This window comes from Erinaceus europaeus, chromosome 11 (assembly GCF_950295315.1).
Source record: "Erinaceus europaeus chromosome 11, mEriEur2.1, whole genome shotgun sequence".
NCBI classification, from domain to species: Eukaryota; Metazoa; Chordata; class Mammalia; order Eulipotyphla; family Erinaceidae; genus Erinaceus; species Erinaceus europaeus.
In genome coordinates, this window is record NC_080172.1 from 47,682,463 (window position 1) to 47,709,493 (window position 27,031).

At 40.7% G+C, this 27,031-nt stretch overlaps 1 protein-coding gene across 2 annotated transcripts in view; it reads right to left on the reverse strand.

The window, feature by feature from the left end:
* NUP210L (nucleoporin 210 like) overlaps positions 1 to 27,031 on the reverse strand; it is a 147,815-nt gene that overhangs the window by 107,052 nt on the left and 13,732 nt on the right. For both annotated transcript variants that reach the window (XM_060201462.1, XM_060201461.1), the window contains exons 7-13: positions 25,641 to 25,799; positions 12,167 to 12,235; positions 11,503 to 11,609; positions 7,430 to 7,570; positions 5,866 to 6,003; positions 4,935 to 5,090; positions 415 to 613 (exon numbers count right to left, since the gene is read on the reverse strand). In XM_060201462.1, coding sequence (XP_060057445.1) covers positions 415 to 613; positions 4,935 to 5,090; positions 5,866 to 6,003; positions 7,430 to 7,570; positions 11,503 to 11,609; positions 12,167 to 12,235; positions 25,641 to 25,799 — 969 coding nt within the window. The remainder of the gene's footprint in view (positions 1 to 414; positions 614 to 4,934; positions 5,091 to 5,865; positions 6,004 to 7,429; positions 7,571 to 11,502; positions 11,610 to 12,166; positions 12,236 to 25,640; positions 25,800 to 27,031) is intronic.

A 27,031-nucleotide genomic window follows, 5' to 3' on the forward strand; every position in this document is an offset into this window, starting at 1 on the left:
TTCTAGTCACATAGTCATATGATTTAGAGTTATAAAAAAGATATTTTATCTCTTTGAAATAAATTTATCATGTACATATATAAGATCATATAGCATTATTCTTAGAGAATGGTGGTATATGAGAGGGAAAGAACCTGAGAATGGAAATGGAAATTAAAGACCTTACCATGAGGTGAAAACTGGTCTCTATGAACCTAGTACATGTTATTTGTTTCTACATTACAATACCAGAGTAAAGAAAAATATTATAATGAAAGATAATGTGTAGTGGTAACTTTTTAATATATGTCAAATCATTATGTTGTATACCTGAAATTGGTGTAATGTTACATATGTCAATTATACCTTAATAAAGAAGATAAAATATGAATTGGTTCTTTAATTCAAAGACAAAAGGAGAAAGCCTGTACTTACCTTCTTTGAAAAGAGTAAACACTCCTTGCTTGTCCATATTTAGATCCAAAGATAAATGAGAGCAGTCTGTGAATGGAATGGTATCTTTTGTGTCCTTATTTACATGATACATTGCAATGGGGATTTCTATAATCTGCCCAACCTCCACATCAGCATGAAATGGTAACAGTTCCATTTTGCTCAGTTTCAGGACATATACCTAGAGGGAAAATTATTGAGCTTTCAAGAATTTTTGTTGTAAAAATTTTAGAAGATTGGTGTATTGCACCAAAGTAAAAGACTCTGGGGTGGGAAGGGGGTAATGTTCAGATCCTGGAACATGATGATGGAGGAAGACTTAGGGGGCATTAGATTGTTATGTGGAAAACTGAGAAGTGTTACACATGTACAAACTACTGTATCTTACTGTCAACTGTAAACCATTAATCCCTCCAATAAAGAAAAAATGAAAAAAAAATCTTTGAAGAAAACATTTCTTAAATATTTAAATATACCCATACATGTGCATATATATCATTCTGTATACAAGAAACATACTTAACGGGGGTAGATAGCATAATGGTTATGCAAAGAGGTTCTCATGCCTGAGGATCCAAAATCCCAGGTTAAGTCCTTCACACCACTAAAAACCAGAGCTGAGCAGTGCTCTGGTAGGGAAAAAAAAAAAAAAAAAAAAACCTGATCACAAGAAACATACTATATATTATATGTATGTCTCTGTCTATGAGACGCACCACTCGTTCATTCCTTAATCAATTGATCTTTTTAAAGTATCTCATACCAGAAGGACGGGAGATTGTTTACCTGGTAGGGTGTATACCTTACCATGCATAATGCATGAAGCTACAGGTTTGAGTCTCAACACCACATGAAAGCACCAAGGGAAGATCCATGGATGGTTGAATAGTGCTATAGTGTTTCTTTATTTCTCTCTGTCTCTATCTCTCTGAGATAAAAAGAATGAAAACTTGGGAGTCTAGGAGATACCTCATCTGGTAGACAGTACACTTTATCACAGTGAAGACTCAGGTTCAAGTCCCAGGCCTTCACATGGGTGCATCTTAGAAAGGGGAAGCTGGGAGTCGGGCGGTGGCGCAGCGGGTTAAGTGCAGGTGGCGCAAAGCGCAAGGACCGGCATAAGGATCGGTTCGAGCCCCCGGCTCCCCACCTGCAGGGGAGTCTCTTCACAGGTGGTGAAGCAGGTCTGCAGGTGTCTGTCTTTCTCTCCCCCCTCTCTGTCTTCCCCTCCTCTTTCCATTTCTCTCTGTCCTATCCAACAACAACGGCATCAATACCACAACAATGTTAAACAACAAGGGCAACAAAAGGGAAAATAAATAAATATTTTTTAAAAAAAGACAAACATACTTTATAGAAAGGGGAAGCTTGGGGGTCGAGCGGTAGTGCAGCGGGTTGAGCATATGTGGCGCAAAGCGCAAGGACTGGTGGTAGGGAAGCAGGTTGAGCACATGTGGTGCAAAGCGCAAGGACTGGCATAAGGATCCCGGTTCGAGCCCCCGGCTCCCCACCTGCAGGGGAGTCCCTTCACAGGCAGTGAGGCAGGTCTGCAGGTATCTATCTTTCTCTCCCCCTTTCAGTCTTCCCCCCCTCTCTCCGTTTCTCTCTGTCCTATCCAACAACGAGCGATATCAACAACAACAATAATAACCACAACAAGGCTACAACAAGGGCAACAAAAGGGGGGCGGGAAATGGCTTCCAGGAGTAGAGGACTCATGGTGCAGGCACTGGAGCCCCAGCAATGCCCTGGAGGCAAAAAAAAAAGAAAGAAAGGAAGGAAGAAAGAAAAAGGGGAAGCTTTCTGAATAGTGAATCAGTGTTGCTCCCCTTCCCATTCCCTCCTTCCCTTCCCCTTTCCTTCCCTCCCCTTCTCTCCTGTTCCCTTCCCATTCTCTCCTTCTCTCCAGTCTCCTCCCTCCCTTCTCAATCTCTCTCCTTTCCTATATCTGGAAAAACAGAGGATAAACAGTCTGCCAAGAGCTGGGTGGTCATGCACTTGATTGAGTGCAAGAATCTGAGTTTGAGCCTCTGCTCCTCAGCTGCAGGGGGACACTTTACAAATGATGAAGTAGGTCAGCAGGTGTCTTTCCCTATCTCCCCCTTCCCTCTCTCTTTTCAGATATGTGGACTCTCTCAAAAGCCTAGACCAAGTAGATCAGAGACAACCGGTGGCACAGCTATTTACAAGATACTAGATACTATACAGCAAACCCTAACAAAAGGACTTTTTAAATTTAACCCAATTACCAAATAATGTGATGATAACATTAACTATCCATTGTCTTTTTGAACCCTAAGACAGCAGGAACCTCACATCTCCACTATAGAGCCTGTATTTCTCCCAGTCCTAGAACCTTAGGATAGGGCCCACTTTCCCACATGCCTCTCCCAATCCATATCAAATAATATTGCAACAGCCGATCGCAACCTAATCAACACAACGATTGCCACCTCAACATGCTTCAGCTCAGACTGTGTCCAGAGACTTCACGTGTGGAATGACAACCCTTCAGCTTCATTACTCGGGTGAGACCTTTCCTTTCATAGTATTCTCTAATTCCATCTCAGGTGGATCACTTTCTAACAAAGTCCCAAAACCTAGATATACACCAGGTTCTGTGAGAGAAAGCATATGTTCACACGTATCCATAAACTACTGCAAAATATATACCTGAAAGCAGAAGTACACTAGAGTTTGCAGTGAGTACCCCCCCAACACTTCCTCTCCACTATTCCAAGCTTTGGGTCCATGATTGCTCAACAATTTGTTTGGCTTTGTATGTTAACTCTCTTTTCAGCCACCAGGTTCCAGATGCCATCAGGATGCCGGCCAGGCTTCCCGGGACTGAAGACCCCACCAATGTGTCCTGGAGCTCCGCTTCCCCAGAGACCCACCCTACTAGGGAAAGAGAGAGGCAGACTGGGAGTATGGACCAACCAGTCAACGTCCATGTTCAGCGGGGAAGCAATTACTGAAGCCAGACCTTCCACCTTCTGCAACCCACAATGACCCTGGGTCCATGCTCCCAGAGGGATAGAGAATGGGAAAGCTATCAGGGGAGGGGATGAGATATGGAGATTGGGTGGTGAGAATTGTATGGAGTTGTACCCCTTCTACCCCACGGTTTTGTTAATTTATCCTTTCTTAAATAAAAAATAAATTTTAAAAAAGAATTTATTCATGAGAAAAGATAGGAAGAGAGAGAGAGAAAGAACCAGACATTACTCTGGTACATGTGCTGCCAGGGATTGAACTGGAGACCTCATGGTTGAGAATCCAATGTTCTATCCACTGCGCCATCTCTTGGACCACAACTCCCCTTTCTCTATGTTTTATCAAATAAAATAGACAAAAAAAAAAAAAAAAAGGTAAAAATGGCCCCAGAGAGCAGTGGCTTCACAGTGCTGGTACCAAACCACAGCGGCAACCCTGGTGGAAAAAAAAAATTAAAAGGAGTATGTCAGAGCAGTGGAGTCTCAAGTGCACCAAGTCCCAGCAAAGATGGCAAATTAAAAAGAAGCCAGGGAACAGTAGAATCAGGCATGCATGAGGTCCTGGCACCACCAAAAAGTAAAACATAGTACTTACTACCTTACAACAGGGATAGTATTTACTACCTTATAACAGGAGTCTGGCAAACTATGAGGAGAGCACAACCTATTTTGTTAAGCTAAAAAGAGGTTTCTACATATTTTTTGTAATGCTGGGGTCTTATGTTTGTACAAGTCCACTGCTTGTGGGATTATTTATTTATTTATTTATTTATTTTTATTGGATAAAGACTGAAATTAAGAGAAAGGGGGAGATAAGGAGAGGGAGAGGGAGAGGGGGAGGGGAGGGGAGGGGAGAGGGGGAGGGGAGGGAGAGGGGGAGGGGAGGGAAAGAGAGGGGAGGGGGAGGGGGAGAGGGGAGGGGAGAGGGGAGGGGGAGGGGAGGGGAGAGGGGAGGGGTGGGGGAGGGTGAGGGGTAGGGGTAGGGGAGGGAGAGGGAGAGAGAGGGAGAGGGGGAGAGAGAGAGAGAGAGAGAGACAGACAGACCTAAAGCACTGCTCCACCACTCATGAAGCTTTCTTCACTGCAGGGGACCAGATGCTTGAAACACAGGTCCTTGCACATGATACAGGGTACGCTCTACCAGTTCCCTATGCATGGTTTTTCTCATGTGGTGGCCAGGGGCTTGAACCCAGACCCTTACACATGGTAAAAGTGTGAGCTCTCCTGGTCTCTGAAAATCATTTAAAAATAGTCCATTAGGATTAGAAGAATATTATTTATCTTTTTTTTTGGAGAGAGAGAGAAGAGAAAGAGACCTAGAACATCACTGTGGCACATGGGATGGTGGGGATTGAATTTAGTACTTCACACTTGAGAGTCTTAACACTTTATCTGCTGTGCTACCTCCCAGAAAGCACATAAAAATATGTAATCATGATACAAAACTTAAATTTAGATAGCAGTGTCTAGGGGTGACAATATAAAGGTTATATGCATGTTATTTACCTTAATTTCTCCATATCGAAAGGGATTTTGTACATCTCGGGCCAAAACTGCACAGTGCCCTCTGACCTGACCTGCAGTCACTACCCCTTTAGTGGTTACCATGGCCACTGATTCATTAGAAGAGGTCCAGGTGAAGTTGCCACTGCCACCCTCTACCTGTGAAGAGAATACAAGCTTGTATTTAATTACTATGGGAGGGACCCTGGCAGTGGCACACCTGGTAGAGCGTACACATTACAGTGCACAAGGGCCAGGGTTAAGCTTCATAATTGATGAAACAGTACTGCAGGTGTCTCTCTGTCTCTCTACCTCTCTCCTTCCACCTTCTCTCTCAATTTCTCTCAGTTTCTATCCTAAATAAATAAATACAATACTTTAATTACTATGGGAGGAAACATGTAATTTAAGTGAAAATATAAAACTGTCTGATATAAAGTTTGGGAAATATTTAAGCTATCCAATAAATTACTTATGTAATTAAGAAACTGAGTTGCCATATCTATCTCTATCTCTGTCTCTATCTATCCTCCAGAGTTATCGTTGTGGATCGGTGCCAGCACTATGAATCCACTGTTCCTGGTGGCCATCCTTTTTTTTTTTTTCCCACTGTTGTCTGAGTTGCAATATTATAAAGTAACTACATTTGCAAGGGAAGTACCTAAAAGGAGTTAAGCTGTAGCAATTATCAAATATCAGAGGCATAAGAAGTGTGACAAACTTTATAAAACTGACAGAAGATACACAGAAGAGATAGACTAGTATACTAAGTCTTATAGATGACACTATTTGTGACTTGGTTGTCACCAAAAACTGAGTTATATTAGAATTAGGGAGGAACAAAAATTAACATTAACTAATTTCAATTTAACAAGTTTCAATACCAGAGAAATTGTCTTTATCTCTCCATGAATTCTTATGGAGGACATCATACCTGTACTTTATAACGATATAACATTTCTGCAGGTTGATAAGGAAATGCCAGAAAGTTAGGTGTAAGTTTGATGGGAAAATAAATCTTCACTTCTTGCTGATGTACAATTGGCAGTTTTATAGGTGTAATATTTTTATTCTATAAGAGCAAAAAAAAGAAGAATTAAAAGAGATTTTATAAGGACTATTCCTATGATATACAAAATGGTGTAATAATGAATTAATTGCTCAATTAGCTTATACCGATGAAAACAATAAAGATAGATGTTCCCAGGAGGTGAGTGGTAGAGCTTACTATGCACAAGGACCCGGGTTCAAGTTCCCAGTCCTCAACTGTTGGGGGGGGGGGGCCTTTGCAAATGGTAAAGCAGTGCTACAGCTGTCTCTCTCCCTCTCTGTTTCCCTTTCCCTCTCACTTTCTCTCTGTCTCTATTAAACAAAGGGCTTGATGGCTGGGGAGACAGCACAATGGTTATGTGAAGAGACTTTCATGCCTGAGGCTCCAAGCTTCCAGATTCAATCTCCAGCACCACCATATGCCAGAGCTGAGCAGTGCTCTGGTCTCTCCCCCTCTCTCTGTATCTCTCATTAAAATAAATAAATAAAATATTAAACAAAGGGCTAACTACCATATGGCAGCATCTGCAGAGAGGGAAGCTTCACAAGTTATGGAGCAGTGCTTCAGTGTTTCCCCTTCTCTGTTTCTCACCCACTATCTTAAAAAAAAGATTGCTGGCAGTAATAGTGGAGATGGGCAGGCACTGAGTCTTAGCAACGTGGACTTGATGACATATGAAAATGTGTATATAAAATGTTGAATATACACATATGAAAATGTGTATATAAAATAATTTTAAGGACTCCAAAATGACAGTTGCACACAGTGACCACAAATATAGATATGTGCAATGACAAAGATTGGAACAGATAGAGGTATAAACCACTGAACATAATATTTATTCATTTCTTCCTCACTTCTGTGACAGGTAAAGAAATGTATCTGCAAGAAAATCATATCAGTCAAGATATATCAATGTTCTTGGGATTCAAATACATTCTTAATAATACTTTAATATTTATTTTTAATAAAATAAAGAGAAATCGAGAGTGAGAGAAAGAGACAGGAAGGGGGCCAGCCAGTGGCATACCGGATTAAGTGCACACAGTATGAGGCAAAAGGACCTGTGCAAGAATCCCGGTTCTCCCCCCACCCCTGCACGGGGGTTGCTTCATAGGCAGTGAAACAGGTCTGCAGGTGTCTTTCTATCCCTCTTTCTACCTCCCTCTCCCCTCTCAGTTTCTGTCCTATCCAATAAAATGGGAAAAAAATATATCTGCCAGAAGCAGTGGATTTGTAGTGCTGGCACCGAGCCCCAGGGGTAACACTGGAGGCAGGAGTGGGGGGGACACAGAGAGAGAGAGACAGTGACAGAGACACTAGAGCACTCCTGAGCTCTGGTTCATGGTGGTGTCAGGTACTGAACCTGGGATCTTACAAGTCTCAATAGGAAAGTCTTTTGCATAACCACTATGCTGTCTCCCCAGCCCTGACTAATAATCCTTACCTGGCAAATGATGGAAGTCAGGGATGCATTTATCACCACGACACCATCTTTCACAGCTTTTACTACATGGTAAGATCCATTCACAGTAGTTAGCTGTTCTTCAAAATACTCATTTAGAAACTGGTACATAATCCTGAAATTCTGAAAATCAGTCCAACAGTAACAGAAATATCAAGAAATGTCTTTCGCCTAGAACTATCTTAAATCTCAAACCATAAAAAAAAAAAATGTGGCTGGAAGTCGGGCGGTAGCGCAGTGGGTTAAGCACAGGTGGTGCAAAGCGCAAGGACCGGCATAAGAATCCGGTTGGAGCCCCTGGGTCCCCACTTGCCAGGGGGGTCGCTTCACAAGCGGTGAAGCAGGTCTGCAGGTGTCTATCTTTCTTTCCCCCTCTCTGTCTTCCCCTCCTCTCTCCATTTCTCTCTGTCCTATCCAACAACAATGACATCAATAACAACAATAATAACTACAACAATAAAACAACAAGGGCAACAAAAGGGAATAAATAAATAAATATTTTTTAAATGTGGCTATAGCATTCTAGGCATACAGAAATAAAAATGAGGGGCTGGGTGGTGGCACACCTAATTGAGCACACATGTTACAAGGCTCAAGGACCTGGGTTCAAGTCTGCAGTCTCCATCCACAGAGGAAAACTTTGTGAGTGGTGAAGCAATGTTGCAAGTGTCTCTCTGTATCTTTCCCTCTCTATCACCCCCTTCCTTCTCAATTTCTGGCTGTCTTCACCCAATAAATAAACAAAGATAATAAAAAATAATAAAAAGAAAAGAAATAATAATGAGACTTTGCTTTCCTTCATGAAATTCTACAATGAAGATATGTGATTTTTAGGTAATTCTAGTTATAAAAACCAGGTTATCATGGTCCAGGAGGTGGCATAGTGGATAGAGCATTGGATTCTCAACCATGAGGTCCCAAGTTCAATCTCCAGGATCATATGTACCAGAGTGATGTCTGGTTTTTCTCTCTCTCTTCCTATCTTTCTCATGAATAAATAAATAAATTCTTTCTTATTTTTACTTTTTATTATCTTTATTGGATAGAGACAGCCAGAAATTGAGAGGAGGAGAGAAGCTAGAAAGGGAGAGAGACAGAGACACCTACAGACCTGCTTCATCACTTGCAAAGCTTTTTTTGCAGGTGGGGGCCAGGGGTTCGAACTCCGGTCCTTGTGCACTGCAGCATGTGCGCTCAATCAGGTGCACCACCACCTGGCCCCAATAAATTCTTTTTAAAAATAAATAAAATATGTGGTCCAGGAGGTGGCACAGTGGGTAAAGCATTGGATTCTCAAGCATGAGGTCCTGAGTTTGATCCCCAGCAGCACATGTACCAGAGTGACGTCTGGTTCTTTCTCTCATCCTATCTATCTCATGAATAAATAAATTCTTTAAAAAAAAAAAGAACTATGTACAATAAATAAATAAATTAATTAATTAAATAAAATCCAGGTTAAAAGAAATAGCTTGTGCAACCTTCACGCCATTCCACAAGTTAACATTTCCTAGAGAAAGAAATGGATGTTGAGGGAGTCGGGCGGTAGCGCAGTGGGTTAAGCACACGTGGCACAAAGCACAAGGACTGGCATAAGGATCCCAGTTCGAGCCCCCAGCTCCCCACCTGTAGGGGAGTCCCTTCACAGGCAGTGAAGCAGGTCTGCAGGTGTCTTTCTCTCCCCCTCTCTGTCTTCTCCTCCTCTCTCCATTTCTCTCTGTCCTACACAACACTGACGACATCAATAATAATTAATACAACAATGAAACAACAAGGGCAACAAAAGGGAATAAATATAATAAAATTAAAAAAAAAGAAATGGATGTTGAAAATGGAGAACAACAATTTACATCTGACAGTCAAGAGATTTTGCTCACCACTAGAAAACTGTGGTGACCATCACTGAAATAAAGTAGACAAATAAAGATCCCCACTATCTTCAACTCTCTTCCATTAACTCTTTTTTTAAAATATTTATTTTATTTATTTATTCCCTTTTGTTGCCCTTGTTGTTTTATTGTTGTAGTTATTATTGTTGTTGTTGTTGGATAGGACAGAGAGAAATGGAGAGAGGAGGGGAAGACAGAGAGGAGGAGAAAGACACCTGCAGACCTGCTTCACCGCCTGTGAAGCGACTCCCCTGCAGGTGGGGAGCCGGGGTTCGAACCGGGATCCTTATGCCGGTCCTTGTGCTTTGCGCCACCTGCACTTAACCCGCTGCGCTACAGCCCGACTCCCCCATTAACTCTTTTTTTAAAATTTACATTTATTTATTTTCCCTTTTTTGCCCTTGTTTTTATTGTTGTTGTAGTTATTATTTTGTTGTTATTGATGTTGTCGTTGCTAAGACAGGACAGAGAAATGGAGAGAGAAGGGGAAGACAGAGAGGGAAAGAGAAAGACACCTGCAGACCTGCTTCACTGCCTGTGAAGCAACTCCCCTGCAGGTGGGGAGGCCAGGGCTCGACTTTTTTTTCCTTTTTTTTTTTTTGCCTCCAGGGTTATTTATTGCTGGGGCTCAGTGCCTGCACCATGAATCCACTGCTCCTGGAGGCCACCTTTCTTCCCCCTTTTGTTGCCCCTGTTGTTGTAGCTATCATTGTCGCCTTTAATGTAGTTCATTGTTGGATAGGACAGAGAGAAATCGAGAAAGGAGGGGAAGACAAAGAGAGGGAGAGAAAGACAGACACCTGCAGACCTGCCCCACCGCCTGTGAAGGGACTCCCCTGCAGGTTGGTAGCTGGGGGCTAGAACCGGGGTCCCTAGCTGGTCCTTGCGCTTTGCACCACACGCGCTTAACCATTGTGCTACTGCCCAACCCCCTCGATTTTGTTTTTTAAGAATTTATTTATTCATGAGAAAGATAAGAGAGGGAGGAAGAACCAGACATCACTCTGGTACATGTGCTGCTGGGGATTGAACTCAGGACCTCATGGCTGAGAATCCAGTGCTTTATCCATTGCACCATCTCCCGGACCACGATTTTTTTTTTTTTAAATGTTTGTTTTGCTACCACTGTTCAGCTCTAGCTTATGGTGGTGAGGGGACTGAACCTGGAACCTCGGGCATGAAAGTTTTTGGGTTTTTTTTTGTATAACCAAATGCTATGCCCTCCACCCTTTAATTTTTAAATAATATTTTTATTGCAGTAAAGTGCATTCTTCAGTAAGATGAAAGATATTTCTTTATATTGAAGAAATATAAACAATAGTTGTCCCAGGGTCTTTTCTGTAAATAGAACCAAGTTATATTAATATCTAGTAGTTCTGGTTTAGCATTCATCAAGCATAGAACTACTTTGAAAAGCAACACCTTGGGGGCTGGGCGGCAGCACAGCGGGTTAAGTGCATATGGTGCCAAGCGCAAGGGCCAGTGTAAGTATCCCAGTTAGAGCCCCCAGCTCCCCACCTGCAGGAAGGAAGCCTCACAAGAGGTTTAAAAAAGAGAAAAAGTGATGCAAGTCTCTCTCTTTCTCTCTCTCTACCCCTCTCCTTTCTCACTTAATTTCTCTCAGTCTCTATCCAAATTAATACATAAAATATTTTTTATTATGCATGTACAAACTATTGTACTTACCGTTGAATGTAAAACATTTATTCCCCTTAAAACAAGGACAACAAAAGGGAATAAATAAAAAAAAAAAAACACATTTATTCCCCAATAAAAAAAAGAAAGAAAATATATATATATATTTTTAAAAAACAACAACTTGAGGCCTAGTAGTGCACAAGGACCTCGGTTCTCCCCACCTGTGGGGGGGGGGGCTTCACAAGTGGTGAAGCAGGTGTGTAGGTGTCTTTGTCTCCCCTCTGTGTCTTCCCCTCCTCTCTAAATTTCTCTCTGTCCTACACAACAACAGCAACAGCAGCAACAACAACAGTAGAAAAAATATGGCCACCAGGAGCAGTGAATTTATAGTGCAGGCACCAAACCCCAGCAATAACCCTGGAGGCAAAAAAAAAAAAAGTAACAACTTACATTTCTCAAGATAAATCTGTAAGAGAAAGAAAAAGAAGACTCTGTACCCATGAAGATGTTTCAATCAAAGGAGAGACTCACATCTGAAATATAGACCTTTGTGCTGCTTTTATCAAACACTTCCACTGTAATGGTATACACCTGTCCCACCTCTAGACTCCATCTGTCTCCAGGCTGGACTGTGAAACCTATACACAAATCAAGAAATGAAACTATTAGGAGAGACCAACATTTTTCTACAGTGTATTAAAATTACAAACATTAAAAACTATGCAAAGAGCAAAATTGCTAAGAGATGGTTTCTAAAGTAGATCAGGTTTTTTAATACTTAAGAATTCCAAAGATCCTGTTTTAATTTACTCATCTCAGGTGCAAAGAAACATTTAAACCTGCATTTGAAAACAAACCACCATTTTAACTTATTTCAAATCTGTAAAGTGCTATTGATATTTAAGTATTTTCCTGAGTCATTGTTTCATATGATCTAATGCATTAGGATTCTTTTTCCCATATAACAATGTCTCTTTAGCTAACCCAATATTGAATTTCATAGATCTCATATTTTTCATATCTGCTTCAAGATGCTTCATTCTTATACAGGATATTAAACTGGAATAAGTTTATAAAGGTAGCACTGAATTTGAAGTTCAAAATTAAGGTAAAAAATGCTCTTGTATTTAATGCACAGATTTTAGTGAAATTGTTTAAGTTCTTTGTTTTCTGAAAAGAATTATTTTAAAAGTACCTAGAAATCCAGGCTGTACAACATATATGGTACAATTTGGGAGTCCAGACACAAATCGCATATGAACATCTTAATCTTTGCTTAAGGAAATCATCTGAACTAATTGGTCAAAAAAGAGAAATGTAAGATATTAAGCCCATGTATAAACACAAGCAGATATTCATTAAATTTTAATTTACTTACTAATCAATAAGAGTGATCATGGGAGAGAGCACCAGAACATCACTCTAGCATATGAAGTGCGGATAGAACTCAGGCCTCAAGCTTGAGAATTCAACAGTATCCAACCATGCCACCTCCCAAGTTAAAATGTTTTTTTAATTTTTAAATATTTAATTAAAAATTATCTAGGTAAGATGAGAGAGAGGAGGGGGGAGAAAAGTCAAGAGAAAGACTGAGACCACAACACTGCTCAGTTCTGGCTTTTGGTGGTACTGTGGATTACACCTGGGAATTCAGAGCTTCAAGTATGAAAGTCTTGCAGAACCATTATGCTGTCTCCCCAGCCCCTCAACATAAGTTATTTTTATCTATTGAAATGAAAAAACTTTTATGTGTGGGAGTCGGGAGGTGGTGCAGCGGGTTAAGCGCAGGTGGTGCAAAGCACAAGGACTGGTGCAAGTATCCCGGTTTGAGCCCCCTGCTCCCCACCTGCAGGGGAGTCAGTTCTCAGGCAGTGAAGCAGGTCTGCAGGTGTCTATCTTTTTCTCCCCTTCTCTGTCTTCCCCTCCTCCCTCCATTTCTCTCTGTCCTATCCAACAATGATGACATCAATAACAACAATAATAACTACAACAATAAAACGTCAAGGGCAACAAAAAGGAATAAATAACTATTTATAAAAAAATTTTATGTGCACAATTCTAAGAAAGGTCTGACCCGGCTCCCCACCTACAGGGGAATCGCTTCACAGGCGGTGAAGCAGGTCTGCAGGTGTCTATCTTACTCTCCTCCTCTCTGTCTTCCCCTCCTCTCTCCATTTCTCTCTGTCCTATCTAACAACGACAACAACAATAATAACTACAACAATAAAACAACAAGGGCAACAAAAGGGAATAAATAAATTAAATAAATATTTAAAAAAAAAAGTCTGAAGGATCCAGTCATCATAAGAAATCAGACCTTGGGGGTCAGGCAGTAGTGCACTGGATTAAATGCACATAGTAAGAAGTGCTAGGACTCACGCAAGGATCTGGGTTCAAGCCCCCAGCTCCCCACCTGCAGGGGGGGGGTTACTTCACAAGTGAACCAAGTCTGCAAATATCTATCTTTCTCCCCTGCTCTGTCTTCCTCTCCTCTTAATTTCTCTCTGTCCTATTGAGCAACAATAATAGCAACAATAACGATGAAAAAAAAGAAAGAAAGAAATCAGACCTTTCCTAAATTCCATTTTGGGTGGCACAATTCCTAACAAAGTTATAGAACCTAGATATAGACCAGGGCCCATGAGATAGGGCACATACGTACATGTATCTATAAGTTAGGGGGAAATATATACCTTAAAATATATGTGTACAATAGTTTTCAGTGACTCAATAAGTGCAGCAGGCAAGTAGAAAGACCTAAAAGACACCATAAAGTGCTTAATCAAATAGTTTCTACTTAGACCTAGATACTCTCCTCATCTACTGCCTACTTCACTTCCCTCAATCACTCAAAGTCCAACCATGTCCGATAATGTAAGGACTACGAAAGCTGGGTAAGGGCAAGAGACCAGAATACTTTAATGATGACCCTTTTGGTCACTACCAGGCCACCCCTCATCCAGGGCCTTAGTCAGGGAATCCTGGGATTCCCACATAGATATGTGATGGGCCTAGACCTCTAACAGATCCCTCTCTCCATCATCACTGGTCATCCATCAGGACTGATGTCATAAACCCTCTTGTGGGCCTCTACAGGATCTTGCCCTCAATGTAGAACAACAATGGTAGAAACTCCAAAGGGAGGCTGTCAACATACTCTGCCACTCAAGGAAGATGGACCCTGAAATGAGTGCAGCTTAAAATGTTCCTAGCTATGACCCTGGAATGCAGGGGTGCAGAAGTTATACAGGCTCCCGTGTTGAATATAAATAGACATGGGCCCCAGCTCAGATTGATAGGGTAGGGTCTACAGTACTTGTCCCATATTTTGGAGCTACTCTCTGCCCTGACCCAGCTTTCTAGTCTAATTTCCAACTGTGACACCATCTCCCCAGACAATAGCTTTAGCCTACCTGCATGTTAGTTTGTCAGGCTCAGGCAAAAATTAGTAAAGTCATGGGCCCCTTGGAATATACCTAAAATAGACAGGAGTTCTAGCTTTTTCCAAAATGAAGACCCCTAAGTCTCATCTGCTCTATTCTTACCTTTAGGTTCCTGATTATTAAACAATTTGTTCTGCTTTATACCTTAATGTTTTTCAGCTACCAAGTTGCAGATGCTACCATGACACCAACCTGACAACCCTGGGAAGATGACCCACCTCTCCAGAGCCCTGCTCTACTAGAGAAAGATAGAAACAGGTTGGGATTATGGATCTGCCTACCAACACCCATGTCCAGCAGAGAAGCAATTACAGAAGCCAGACCTCCCACCTACTGCACACCATAGTAATCCTGAGTCCATAGTAATCCCAGAGGGATAATGAATAGGGAATCTTCCAAGGAAGGGGATTGGGATACTGAACTCTGATGGTCAGAAATTGTACCTATTCTTATCCTACAATCTTGACAATCATTATTAAATCAATAAAAATAACTTTAATTTGAAAATGAATCATGTTTCATTTAAAAATTAATTTCATCTTGGAACCAGATTATATGCGAGTTAACCCACAATCCACATAAGCTCCAATTTCCTTCTGATTGTTGCTACTTAAACTGTATGAGTCCCCTCCTAAGAAACATCCTTTCTAAAGTCTTCCATGGAAATGGTGACAGTGATAAGCAGTAAGCACTGTGCTTCTTTTTTAAAACTCCCCCCCCTTTCTTTTCCCCTTCTTTATTCAGAAAATGTTCTTTAACCAAGGGGCCTCCACTTAATGGACTTCCATGCTACCCCAAGTTCTTTCCTTCTTCCATTTGGATGGGGGGAAAAGGCACATGAAAAAAAATCTCCTAGGAAGGAACTTTTCTTTCTTCTCTGCTTTCTTTCTATTTAATATATTTATTTATAGATTAGAGGCAGGTATCAAAAGATATGGGGATACAGAGAGAACTACACCACTGCTTCACCACCCCCAACTCCTCAGGAAGGGCCTTTTCAACCATCTATAATTCATCTTGGTTAGTAAGAGAGAAGTAACTGATGCTTACATCAACTACAAAAGCTTAGGGAAATGCCTTTTTTCTTCCAACCCACACCAATAACTTCCCCTTTCCTTTGAAGGCGATTAGTGCTTGGAGGGAAAGAAAAGTAGGCATCTTAAACTATGATACAAAAGCTCAACCTGGAGGCTGGCAGAATAATTCACTTGGATAGTGCTCAGTTATGCCATGGGTATGACCCAGGAGCAAACCCAAACCCTACTGCTTTGAAGGAAGCTTCAGTACTGTTGTTTCTTTCCTTCTCTGTTTCTTTGTCTGTCAAAGGAAAAGAAGGAAGCTGAGCAAGCTTAACCTGAGAGCTAGTACCTAGCAAAAGTTAGCCAAAGTCTATGCTAATCAACTAATTAGCTTAATGGTGCCTTAACCCTGACAAGCCTTTCTGTGTAGTTTCTAGGCCCAAAGTCCTAAGAGGTAGGGAAAAAATTCTGTTTCATATATTAGAAGTGTAACTCACATCTGAAATTAAAGTGCATTGCTCACAAACAAAAAAAAATGAATTTCAAATCTGAGGATGATGCAAGGAGGATTCACTGCGTAGTCACCACACCCCAGTGACAACCCTACTGGCAAAAAAAAAAAAAAAGAAAGGAAAGAAAGAGAGAAAAAAGGAAAGAAAGAAAAAATTTTTCACATAAAACTTACAAACTAGAGTACACATTGGCTCTCATTTTCTGACTCTTATGTATTCTCCCCAGAGAGAAAGAGAGACTCCAGAGTTCTCCAGAGTCCTGCTCAGCTGTGGTTTATTGTAGTACTGGGGATTGAACCTGGGACCTTGTGCATCACCATTATGCTGTCTCCCCAGCTCGAAAACTATTCTCTTCTAAGTATCTACCTTCAATCTGAATCTTGCTCCTTCTGAGAGATGGACTATAAAATTTTTTCTTTTGGAATGCCTTTCCCATAGGTACTTCAGATTGACATATGGAAAACTAAACTACTTTTCTTTTCCTTTAAATTTGTTCATTCTCTTATTGACCCATCTCAATGAACAGTACTACAAACCACCCTAAGTTAAGGCATTGAAATACATTATGAATAGTCACCATCTTCCTCAAGAAAGACATATAAATATGTCTTTCTTGAGGAAAAATTATAAAATTTTAGTATTTTCTATTTTAATTTCTTTATTGGGGAATTAATGTTTTACATTCAACAGTAAATACAATAGTTTGAACATGCATAACATTCCCCAGATTCCCAGTTTCCCATATAACAATACACTAGGTCCCCCACTAGGTCCTCTGTCATCCTTCTTGGACCTGTATTCTCTCCACCCACCCACCCACCCCAGAGTCTTTTACTTTGGTGCAATAAGCCAATTCCATTTCAGGTTCTACTTGTGTTTTTTTTTTTTTTTCTGATCTTGTTTTTCAATTTCTGCCTGAGAGTGAGATCATCCCATATTCATTCTTCTGTTTCTGATTTATTTCACTTAACATGAATTTTTCAAGGTCCATCCAAGATCGGCTGAAAACGGTGAAGTCACCATTTTTTTTACAGCTGAGTAGTATTCCATCGTGTATATATACCACAACTTGCTCAGCCACTCATCTGTTGTTAGACACCTGGGTTGCTTCCAGGTTTTGGCTATTACAAATTATGCTGCCAAGAACATATGTGTACACAGATCTTTCTGGATGGATGTGTTGGGTTCCTTAGGATATATCCCCAGGAGAGGAATTGCAGGATCATAGCATAGGTCCATTTCTAGCCTTCTAAGAGTTCTCCAGATTGTTCTCCACAGAGGTTGGACCAATTGACATTCCCACCAGCAGTGTAGGAGGGTTCCTTTGACCCCATACCCTCTCCAGCATTTGCTGCTGTTATCTTTTCTGATGTATGACATTCTCAGAGGAGTGAAGTGATATCTCATTGTTGTCTTGATTTGCATTTCTCTGACAATCAGAGACTTGGAGCATTTTTTCATGTGTTTCTCGGCCTTTTGGATCTCTTCTGTGGTGAATACTCTGTCCATGTCCTCCCCCCATTTTTGGATGGGGTTATTTGTTGTCTTGTTGTTGAGTTTGGCAAGCTCTTTATATATGTTGGTTATTAAACTCTTGTCTGATGTATGGCATGTAAAGATCTTCTCCCATTCTGTGAGGGGTTGCTTGGTTTGGGTAGTGGTTTCTTTTGCTGTGAAGAAGCTTTTTAATTTGATGTAGTCCCATAAGTTTATACTTGCCTTAGTCTTCTTTGTAATTGGATTCGTTTCATTGAAGATGTCTTTAAAATTTATGTGGAAAAGAGTTCTGCCAATATTTTCTTCTAAGTATCTGATAGTTTGTGGTCTAACATCCAAGTCCTTGATCCACTTGGAATTTACTTTTGTATTTGGTGAAATACAGTGATTCAGTTTCATTCTTCTGCATGTTTCAACCCATTGTTTCCCACACCATTTGTTGAAGAGACTCTGCTTTCCCCATTTAATAGTCTGGGCCCCTTTGTCAAAGATTAGATGTCCGTAGGTGTGGGAGCTAATTTTTTAAATTTTTAAAAAATTTGCTTTTATCCCCCTTTTGTTGCCCTTGTTGTTTTATTGTTGTTGTTATTGATGTCATCGTCATTGTTGGATAGGACAGAGAGAAATGGGTAAGACAGAGAGGAGGAGAGAAAGATAAACACCTGCAGACCTGCTTCACCAGTTGTGAAGCGACTCCCCTCCACGTGGGGAGCCAGCTCAAGCCAGGATCCTTACACAGGTCTTTGAGATTTGAGCCACATGAGCTTAACCCGCTGTGCTACCGCCCCACCCCCAATTTTTAAAAAACATTTATTTTCCCTTTAATTGCCTTTTTTTTTTATTGTGGTTGTAGTTATTATTGTTGTTGTTGATGTCGTCGTTGTTGGATAGGACAGAGAAAAACGGAGAGAGGAAGGGAAGACGGGGGGAGAGAAAGATAGACACCTGCAGACCTGCTTCACCGCTGGTAAAGCAACTTCCCTGCAGGTAGGGAGCCGTGGGCTCCAACTGGAATCCTTATGCCGGTCCTCGCACTCTCTGCGCTACCGCCCAACCCCCCAATTATTTAATTCTTTTAATTAATTTATTGGATAGAGACAACCAGAAGTCAAGAAGGTAGGGGGAGATAGAGAGGGAGAGAGAAAGAGAGACACCTGCAGCTCTGCTTCACCACTCACAAAGCCTTCCCCCTACAGGTGGGGACCAGGGACTCGAACCAGGGTCCTTGAACATTGTAACATGTGCGCTCAACAAAGTGTGCCACCACCTGGCCCCAAAATTATTATCTTTATTTATTTACTTATTGTATAGAGACAGCCAGAAATCAAGAGGGAAGGGGGAGATAGGGAGATAGACAGAGAGACACCTGCAGACCTGCTTCACCACTCATGAAGCCTTCCCCCTGCAGGTAGGGACTGGGGGCTCAAAATCAGGTCCTTGTGCATTGTAACATGTGCACTTAACCACGTGTGCCACCACCAGACCCCTGGTCTATTATATTTTGAAATGTGATGCTAGGAAAATAACTCAAGGCTTTGCAAAATAAATTATATATTATTATTATTATTATTATTATTATTAAATTGTGGTTCTTTCATCCAAGGAGTTCCATGTGGTGCTAGGATTGGCCCAGAACCTCACCTGTGGTAAAACATGTGCTCTACCAGAATTAAGCCTGATAAGTTTTTAATATAAGTTGATTTATTATTTATTTATTTGATAGAGACATAGAGTGAGAGGGAAGAGGGAGATATATAGAAAGATATAGCGTCACTGCCTGTGAAGCTTCCCCCTGTGGATGGAGACTACAGCTTGAACTTGAGTCTTTGTGTATTGTATTAATAACATGTGTTCTCAACTAGTAGCACCACTACCTGGCCCCTGGTATGTTAATTAGAGTAAGCCTAGTAGATCACACATAACCTACTCTACCCTCTTTGATGACCTCTTCTTTTTTCTCTTGATTGTTTGTACTTCAGCCTTTGTGTCTTTCTTTAGATATGGCAATAGGCTCTTGCTTTAGAACCTTTGCTATTTCCTCTTTCTGGAGCTCTTTCAACCAGATATCTGCATGACTCATTGCTTCAACATCACCTTATCAGAAAGGACTTCCCTAACTACTCTGAGTAAAATAGAAATATCAAGTGCTCAGAGCAATATTGGAGCATATGCTAAAAGCATAATTGATATTTGATGAATTTCTTTATGATTCAGATATTCAACCATAGGAAATGTTTAAAAATGAAATACTGAGAACTGAAATCCAAATGTTTTAATTTTCTGATTGCATTGTTTGCTCCAGGAATTTGCTGGGGCTTTGTGTCTGTGTGATTCCACTACTCCTAGATGACTTTTATTTTCCAAGACAGAACTTGAGAGACAGAAAGGTAGAGAGAGAGAAAGAGAGAGACAGAAAGAGAACCACCCACACCTATGTACATCTAATCATTGACAAAGGTCTTTGTGCATTGAGACGATTAAATGGGGAGAATCTCTTCAACAAATGGTGTTGGAAAAATTGGGTTGAAACATGCAGAAGAATGAAACTGAACCACTACATTCCACCAGACACAAAAGGAAATTCCAAATGGATCAAGGACTTGGATGTTAAATCAAAAAATAACAAATAGAGGAAAATACTGGCAGAATTATTTTCCATCTAAATTTTATAGGCATCTCAGTGATACAAATCCAATTGTAAAGATGACTAAAACAAAAATAAACCAATGGGACTACATCAAATTAAAAAGCTTTGCACAGCAAAGAAACCACCAGCCAAACAAAGAGACCCTTTACAGACTGGAAGAAGATCTTTACATGCCATACATCAGACAAGAGGCTAATAACCAAAATATATAAAGAGCTCACCAAACTCAGCAATCATAACAACAACAACAACAACAACAACAAGAATTGGCCCATCCAAAAATGAGGAGAGCATATAAACAGAATATTCACCAAAGAAGAGAACCAAAAGCCATCAGACATATGAAAAAAAATGCTCCAAGTCACTGATTGTCAGAGAAATGCAAATAACACTGAGGTACCACTTTACTCCTGTGAGAATGTCATACAACAGAAAAGGTACCAGCAGACTTCCGGAGGTGGAGCTACGAGCAGCAGATCGCTTTCTCTCCTCTCCTGTCCTCTCCCAGATCAACTAGGAATACTAAAGGAGACCACCCAGGACCGAAACAAGACAGGACTAGAATGACCACAGGAACCCAGTAAATCACCGGTGAGTACAAACACATGCGGCTGGTGACAGAGAGGAGAGAGGGGCCTAAGGAGAGATTAAGTGACTGCTAACAGTTCAGCAGTTTATCAGTTGAACCACCACCTCCAGTCTGCTCCACCAACAAGGGGACAGCTGAAGGGAGGAGAGGACTCCCCAGAGACTCACCAAGTGCAACTCTAAGTCTCCATTGCTACTACCCTCAGAATCTGGAGCAGCGACAGGAAGGGACACCAGGGGACAGAGATCTAACCAGGAAACTCAGAAGACCTATACCTCAGTGGCATAGCTGAGGGGCTGTGAAAGTCTTTTTGCATAACCACTGGATTATCTCTGCCACTGCTATTCCACTGCAGAATACTGTGCCCCAGTATGGTTCCATAGCCCCCATGTCCACTTGGTCGATTCCAAATTATATTCCTCCATGAGGATAATTTCTGGAACCATCTGTTCCACCCCGGTTCCATGGCTGCCAGTCCTTAGCAACATCGCCCCGCCAGATATTCGTCAGGATGCGGCATCATCTAAGTTCATTTCCCACGTCTACGCTCAACCGGACTTGCCAATATACGCAGATATCTTCGCCCACCCTGTCCAACGCTTGACGTCTCAGACCACAGTGGAATTAAACTAACATTTAACAAGCAACAAAAGATTATTAACAGTCTCAAAATGTGGAAGCTCAACAGTATACTTCTTAACAACTTCTGGGTCAAAGAGGAAATCAAGGAAGAAATCAAAATGTTTCAAGAGTTCAATGAAAATGAAGACACAAGCTATCAAAATATTTGAGACACAGCTAAAGCAGTCCTAAGAGGGAAGTTCATAGCCATACAAGCACACATTAGGAAACAAGAAAAAGCACAAATAAACATCCTGATTGCACATCTTAAAGACCTAGAAGAAGAACAACAAAGGAACCCTAAAGCAACCAGAAGGACAGAAATCACTAAAGTTAGGGCAGAAATAAATAACATTGAGAATAGGAAAATCATACAAAAGATCAACGAAAGTAAATGTTGGTTCTTCGAAAGAATAAACAAAATCGACAAACCTTTAGCCAGACTCACAAAACAAAAAAGGGAGAAGACCCAAATAAATCAGATAGTAAATGAAAGAGGAGATATCACAACAGACACTGCAGAAATTCAACATATCATGCGAGGCTTCTATGAACAACTATATGCCACCAAGCTAGAGAACCTGGAAGAAATGGATGATTTCCTAGATACCTACCAACTTCCAAAACTAAGTAAAGAGGAAGTGGATAACATGAACAGGCCCATCACAGCTAATGAAATTGAAACAGTTATCAAAAATCTCCCCAAAAATAAAAGTCCTGGACCAGATGGTTTTACAAACGAATTCTACAAAACCTTCAAAGAAGAACTAATACCTCTACTTTTAAAAATCTTCCAGAAGATTGAAGACACTGGAATACTCCCTGCCAGCTTCTATGACGCCAACATCACCCTGATACCAAAAGCAGACAGGGACACAACCAAAAAAGAAAACTACAGACCAATATCTCTGATGAACATAGATGCGAAAATATTAAACAAAATTCTAGCCAACCGGATATAGCAGTATATCAAAAAGATTGTTCATCATGACCAAGTGGGGTTTATCCCAGGCATGCAAGGTTGGTTTAATATACGTAAATCAATCAATGTGATCCACCACATCAACAAAAGTAAGACCAAAAACCACATGGTCATATCAATAGATGCAGAGAAAGCCTTTGACAAAATACAACATCCCTTTATGATCAAAACACTACAAAAAATGGGAATAGATGGAAAATTCCTGAAGATAGTGGAGTCTATATATAGCAAACCTACAGCCAACATCATACTCAATGGTGAAAAACTGGAAGCATTTCCCCTCAGATCAGGTACTAGACAGGGCTGCCCACTATCACCATTACTATTCAACATAGTGTTGGAAGTTCTTGCCATAGCAATCAGGCAGAAGCAAGGAATTAAAGGGATACAGATTAGAAGAGAAGAAGTCAAACTCTCCTTATTTGCAGATGACATGATAGTATACATGGAAAAACCTAAAGAATCCAGCAAGAAGCTGGAAGTTCATGGGTTGGAAGAATTAACATCATCAAAATGAATATATTACCCAGAGTCATCTACAAATTTAATGCTATTCCCATCAAGATCCCAAGCACATTTTTTAGGATAATAGAAAAAATGCTACAAATGTTTATCTGGAACCAGAAAAGACCTAGAATTGCCAAAACAATCTTGAGAAAAAAGAACAGAACTGGAGGCATCACACTCCCAGATCTCAAACTGTATTATAGGGCCATTGTCATCAAAACTGCTTGGTACTGGAACATGAATAGACACACTGACCAGTGGAACAGAATTGAGAGCCCAGAAATGAGGCCCCACACCTATGGACATCTAATCTTTGACAAAGAGGCCCAGACTATTACATGGGGAAAGCAGAGTCTCTTCAACAAATGGTGTTGGAAACAATGGGTTGAAACATGCAGAAGAATGAAACTGAACCACTGTATTTCACCAAATACAAAAGTAAATTCCAAGTGGATTAAGGACTTGGATGTTAGACCACAAACTATCAAATACTTAGAGGAAAATATTGGCAGAACTCTTTTCTGCATAAATTTTAAAGACATCTTCAATGAAACGAATCCAATTACAAAGAAGACTAAGGCAAGTATAAACTTATGGGACTACATCAAATTAAAAAGCTTCTTCACAGCAAAAGAAACCACTACCCAAACCAAGCAACCCCTCACAGAATGGGAGAAGATCTTTACATGTCATACATCAGATAAGAGTTTAATAACCAACATATATAAAGAGCTTGCCAAACTCAACAACAAGACAACAAATAACCCCATCCAAAAATGGGGGGAGGACATGGACAGAATATTCACCACAGAAGAGATCCAAAAGGCCGAGAAACACATGAAAAAATGCTCCAAGTCTCTGATTGTCAGAGAAATGCAAATCAAGACAATAATGAGATATCACTTCACTCCTCTGAGAATGTCATACATCAGAAAAGGTAACAGTAGCAAATGCTGGAGAGGGTGTGGGGTCAAAGGAACCCTTCTGCACTGCTGATGGGAATGTCAATTGGTCCAACCTCTATGGAGAACAGTCTGGAGAACTCTCAGAAGGCTAGAAATGGACCTACCCTATGATCCTGCAATTCCTCTCCTGGGGATATATCCTAAGGAACCCAACACATCCATCCAGAAAGATCTGTGTACACATATGTTCTTGGCAGCACAATTTGTAATAGCCAAAACCTGGAAGCAACCCAGGTGTCCAACAACAGGTGAGTGGCTGAGCAAGTTGTGGTATATATACACAATGGAATACTACTCAGCTGTAAAAAATGGTGACTTCACCGTTTTCAGCCGATCTTGGATGGACCTTGAAAAATTCATGTTGAGTGAAATAAGTCAGAAACAGAAGGATGAATATGGGATGATCTCACTCTCAGGCAGAAGTTGAAAAACAAGATCAGAAGAGAAAACACAAGTAGAACCTGAAATGGAATTGGCATATTGCACCCAAGTAAAAGACTCTGGGGTGGGGATGGGTGGGTGGGGAGAATACAGGTCCATGAAGGATGATAAATGACATAGTGGGGGTTGTATTGTTAAATGGGAAACTGGGGAATGTTATGCATGTACAAACTATTGTATTTACTGTTGAATGTAAAACATTAATTCCCCAATAAAGAAATAAATTTTAAAAAAAAAGAAAAGGTACCAGCAACAAATGCTGAAAAACTTGTGGCAATGAAGGAACCCTCCTGCACTGCTGGTGGGAATGCCAATTGGTCCAACCCCTGTGGAGAGAAGTCTGGAGAACTTTCAGAAGGCTAGAAGTAGACCTATTCTATGATCCTGCAATTCCTCTCCTGGGGATATAGCCTAAGAAATGAAACACGCCCATCCAAAAATATTTGTGTGTATCTATGTTCATAGCAGCACAATTTGTAGTATCCAGAACCTGGATTCAACCCAGGTGTACAACAGCAGATGAGTGGCTGAGTAAATTGTGGTCTATATACATAATGGAATACTACTCAGCTATTAAAAATGGTGTATGTGCCTTCTTTATGTCATCTTGGATGAAACTTGAAGGAATTATGTTAAGTGAGATAAGGCAGAAAGAGAAAGATGACTATGGGATGATCTCACTTATAGACAAGTTGAAAATAAGAATAGAAGGGAATACACAAAGCATATCTTGGACTGGAGTTGGAGTTGGTTTATTACACTAAAGTAAAAGACTCTAGGTGGGGGTGTGGGTGGGGGTTCAGGTCCTGGAACATGCTGGCAGAGGAGGACCTAGAGGGGGTGAGATTGTTATGTGGAAAACTGAGAAATGTTATACAGGTATAAACTACTGTATTTTACTGTCAACTGTAAACCATTAACCTCCCATAAAGAAAAAATAAAAGAAGAAATCAGACAAATCACTGGCGGATATCCCCCCCCCCCCATTTTATTTGAGAGGGTAGAGGGAAATAGAGAGGAGAAGAGAAAGATAGACACATGCAGACATTTACCACTACTGAAGTGTCTCCCCTGCAGGTAGGGAGTGGGGCTCAAACTTGGACCCTTGTGTGGGTCCTTGTGCATGTACTATGTGTGCTTAGCCATGTGCACCACCACCCACTCCTCTCCCTTCACCTCTCTTTCCTTCTCTCTGCCTCTATCTAGAAAAAAAAAGATTTACTTATTAAATATTTGTTTATGAGACAGAGAGAACCAGAGCATCACTGTCTGACACATTTGATGCTGAAGATCAAACTTGGGGCCTCATGCATCTAAGTCCAAAGCTTTATCTACTGTATGTATCTCCCAGGCTGCTATAATCACTCTTAACAGAATTACCAAGAAATGTGTCTAGCATGCTCAAAGAAATACAGATTGGCAGCTAAAACTTGATCAAAAGGATACTTTTATGGACAAAAACAAGGTTAGTTTGACCAAGGTGGATAGCAGTCACTGTGGCTGTTTTCTCGTCCAGTAATGCAACATGCCCAGAAAGAGAAGAATTACATACAACTGTATGGTCTTGCAATTCCAATGTATAATGTTCCAGGGGAAATTCCACCTCTGTAAGATATGAAAAATAGATAAATGTAATGAGACTAACCAATTACAACTGACAATAGTATACTGTTGGACTATAAGAGGAAAATCAGGAAGCAAACTTGAAAAGGAATAGAATCTGATTCTAATTTCTTTCCCACTCTGTTGAGTAATTTATTTTTTCTTCTCTTTACGTAGAGTCAAAGAAGGTAGAGAGGCAAAGATACAGAGACCACCACGCCAAAACTTTTTTTGATGTAGTGGAGACTAGGGTAGAACCTGTGTTGTGTAATTGGCTGATGAATAATTTCTACATTAGCCATTTCTTGGGGGAATACATCATGAGTTACTGTTGGTATGTATTACTTATATTCTCAAAATCTAGCAAACAGAAAGTAGCTGGAGGAATCTGCACTAGATAAGCAAGAAAAGGACTGACTTTTTTTTCTCTCTGAGAGACCTGGAGTCATGATCAGCCATAATTTATTTTGCTGCTCCTGGGCAGCTTTTTCATTCAGATAGAGAGACAGAGAGGAAGTGATATCACAACAATGAAGCCTCCCCCAGTGCAGTGTCACTCCCCTGTGGTGCCAGGGCTCAAGCCAACCTGGGCCACACACATGGCAAGGCATGTGGCCTTCCAGGTGAGCTATTACTTTAGTCCCAGAAAAAATTAATGTTAATGGAGTCAATGCACATTTTAATAAATTAAGTGAAAAAATAAATTCATTGAAACTTTCAGGCAACAAAGTATTAAGTTTTCTGTAAACTAAATGAGTTTCTCTCCATTCAGATAAAGACAAAGAAAAAGAAAGAGGGAGAAAGACCAATGGCAAAATAGCTCACTTGGATAGTGTGCTGCTTTGCCATGTACAAGACTCAGATTCAAGCCTGGCCTCCCACTGCCCCTCTCACTCTACCTCTATCTTGAAGAAAAAATGGGAAAAAAGGAGAAAAACCATAGCTCGAAAGCTTTCCCTGGTGCCACAACCCCTCCTATATTGTGCCAGGGGCTTGAACCTGGGCAATATGCAAAGCAAGGTATATACCCTACTCAGTGAGTATTCCACTCACACCCCTGTCCTAAAGTTGCTGCCATATATATATATATATTTGTATATATATTCTTTACTTCTTTGAGAGGGAAGGATGATTGTGAGGGAAGTGGGAGGGAGAGAAGAGTAGGAGGGAGTGAGTGATTGAGAGAGAGCAGAGAAACCTCAGCACTGTTCCACTATTCACAGAGCTCCCTCATT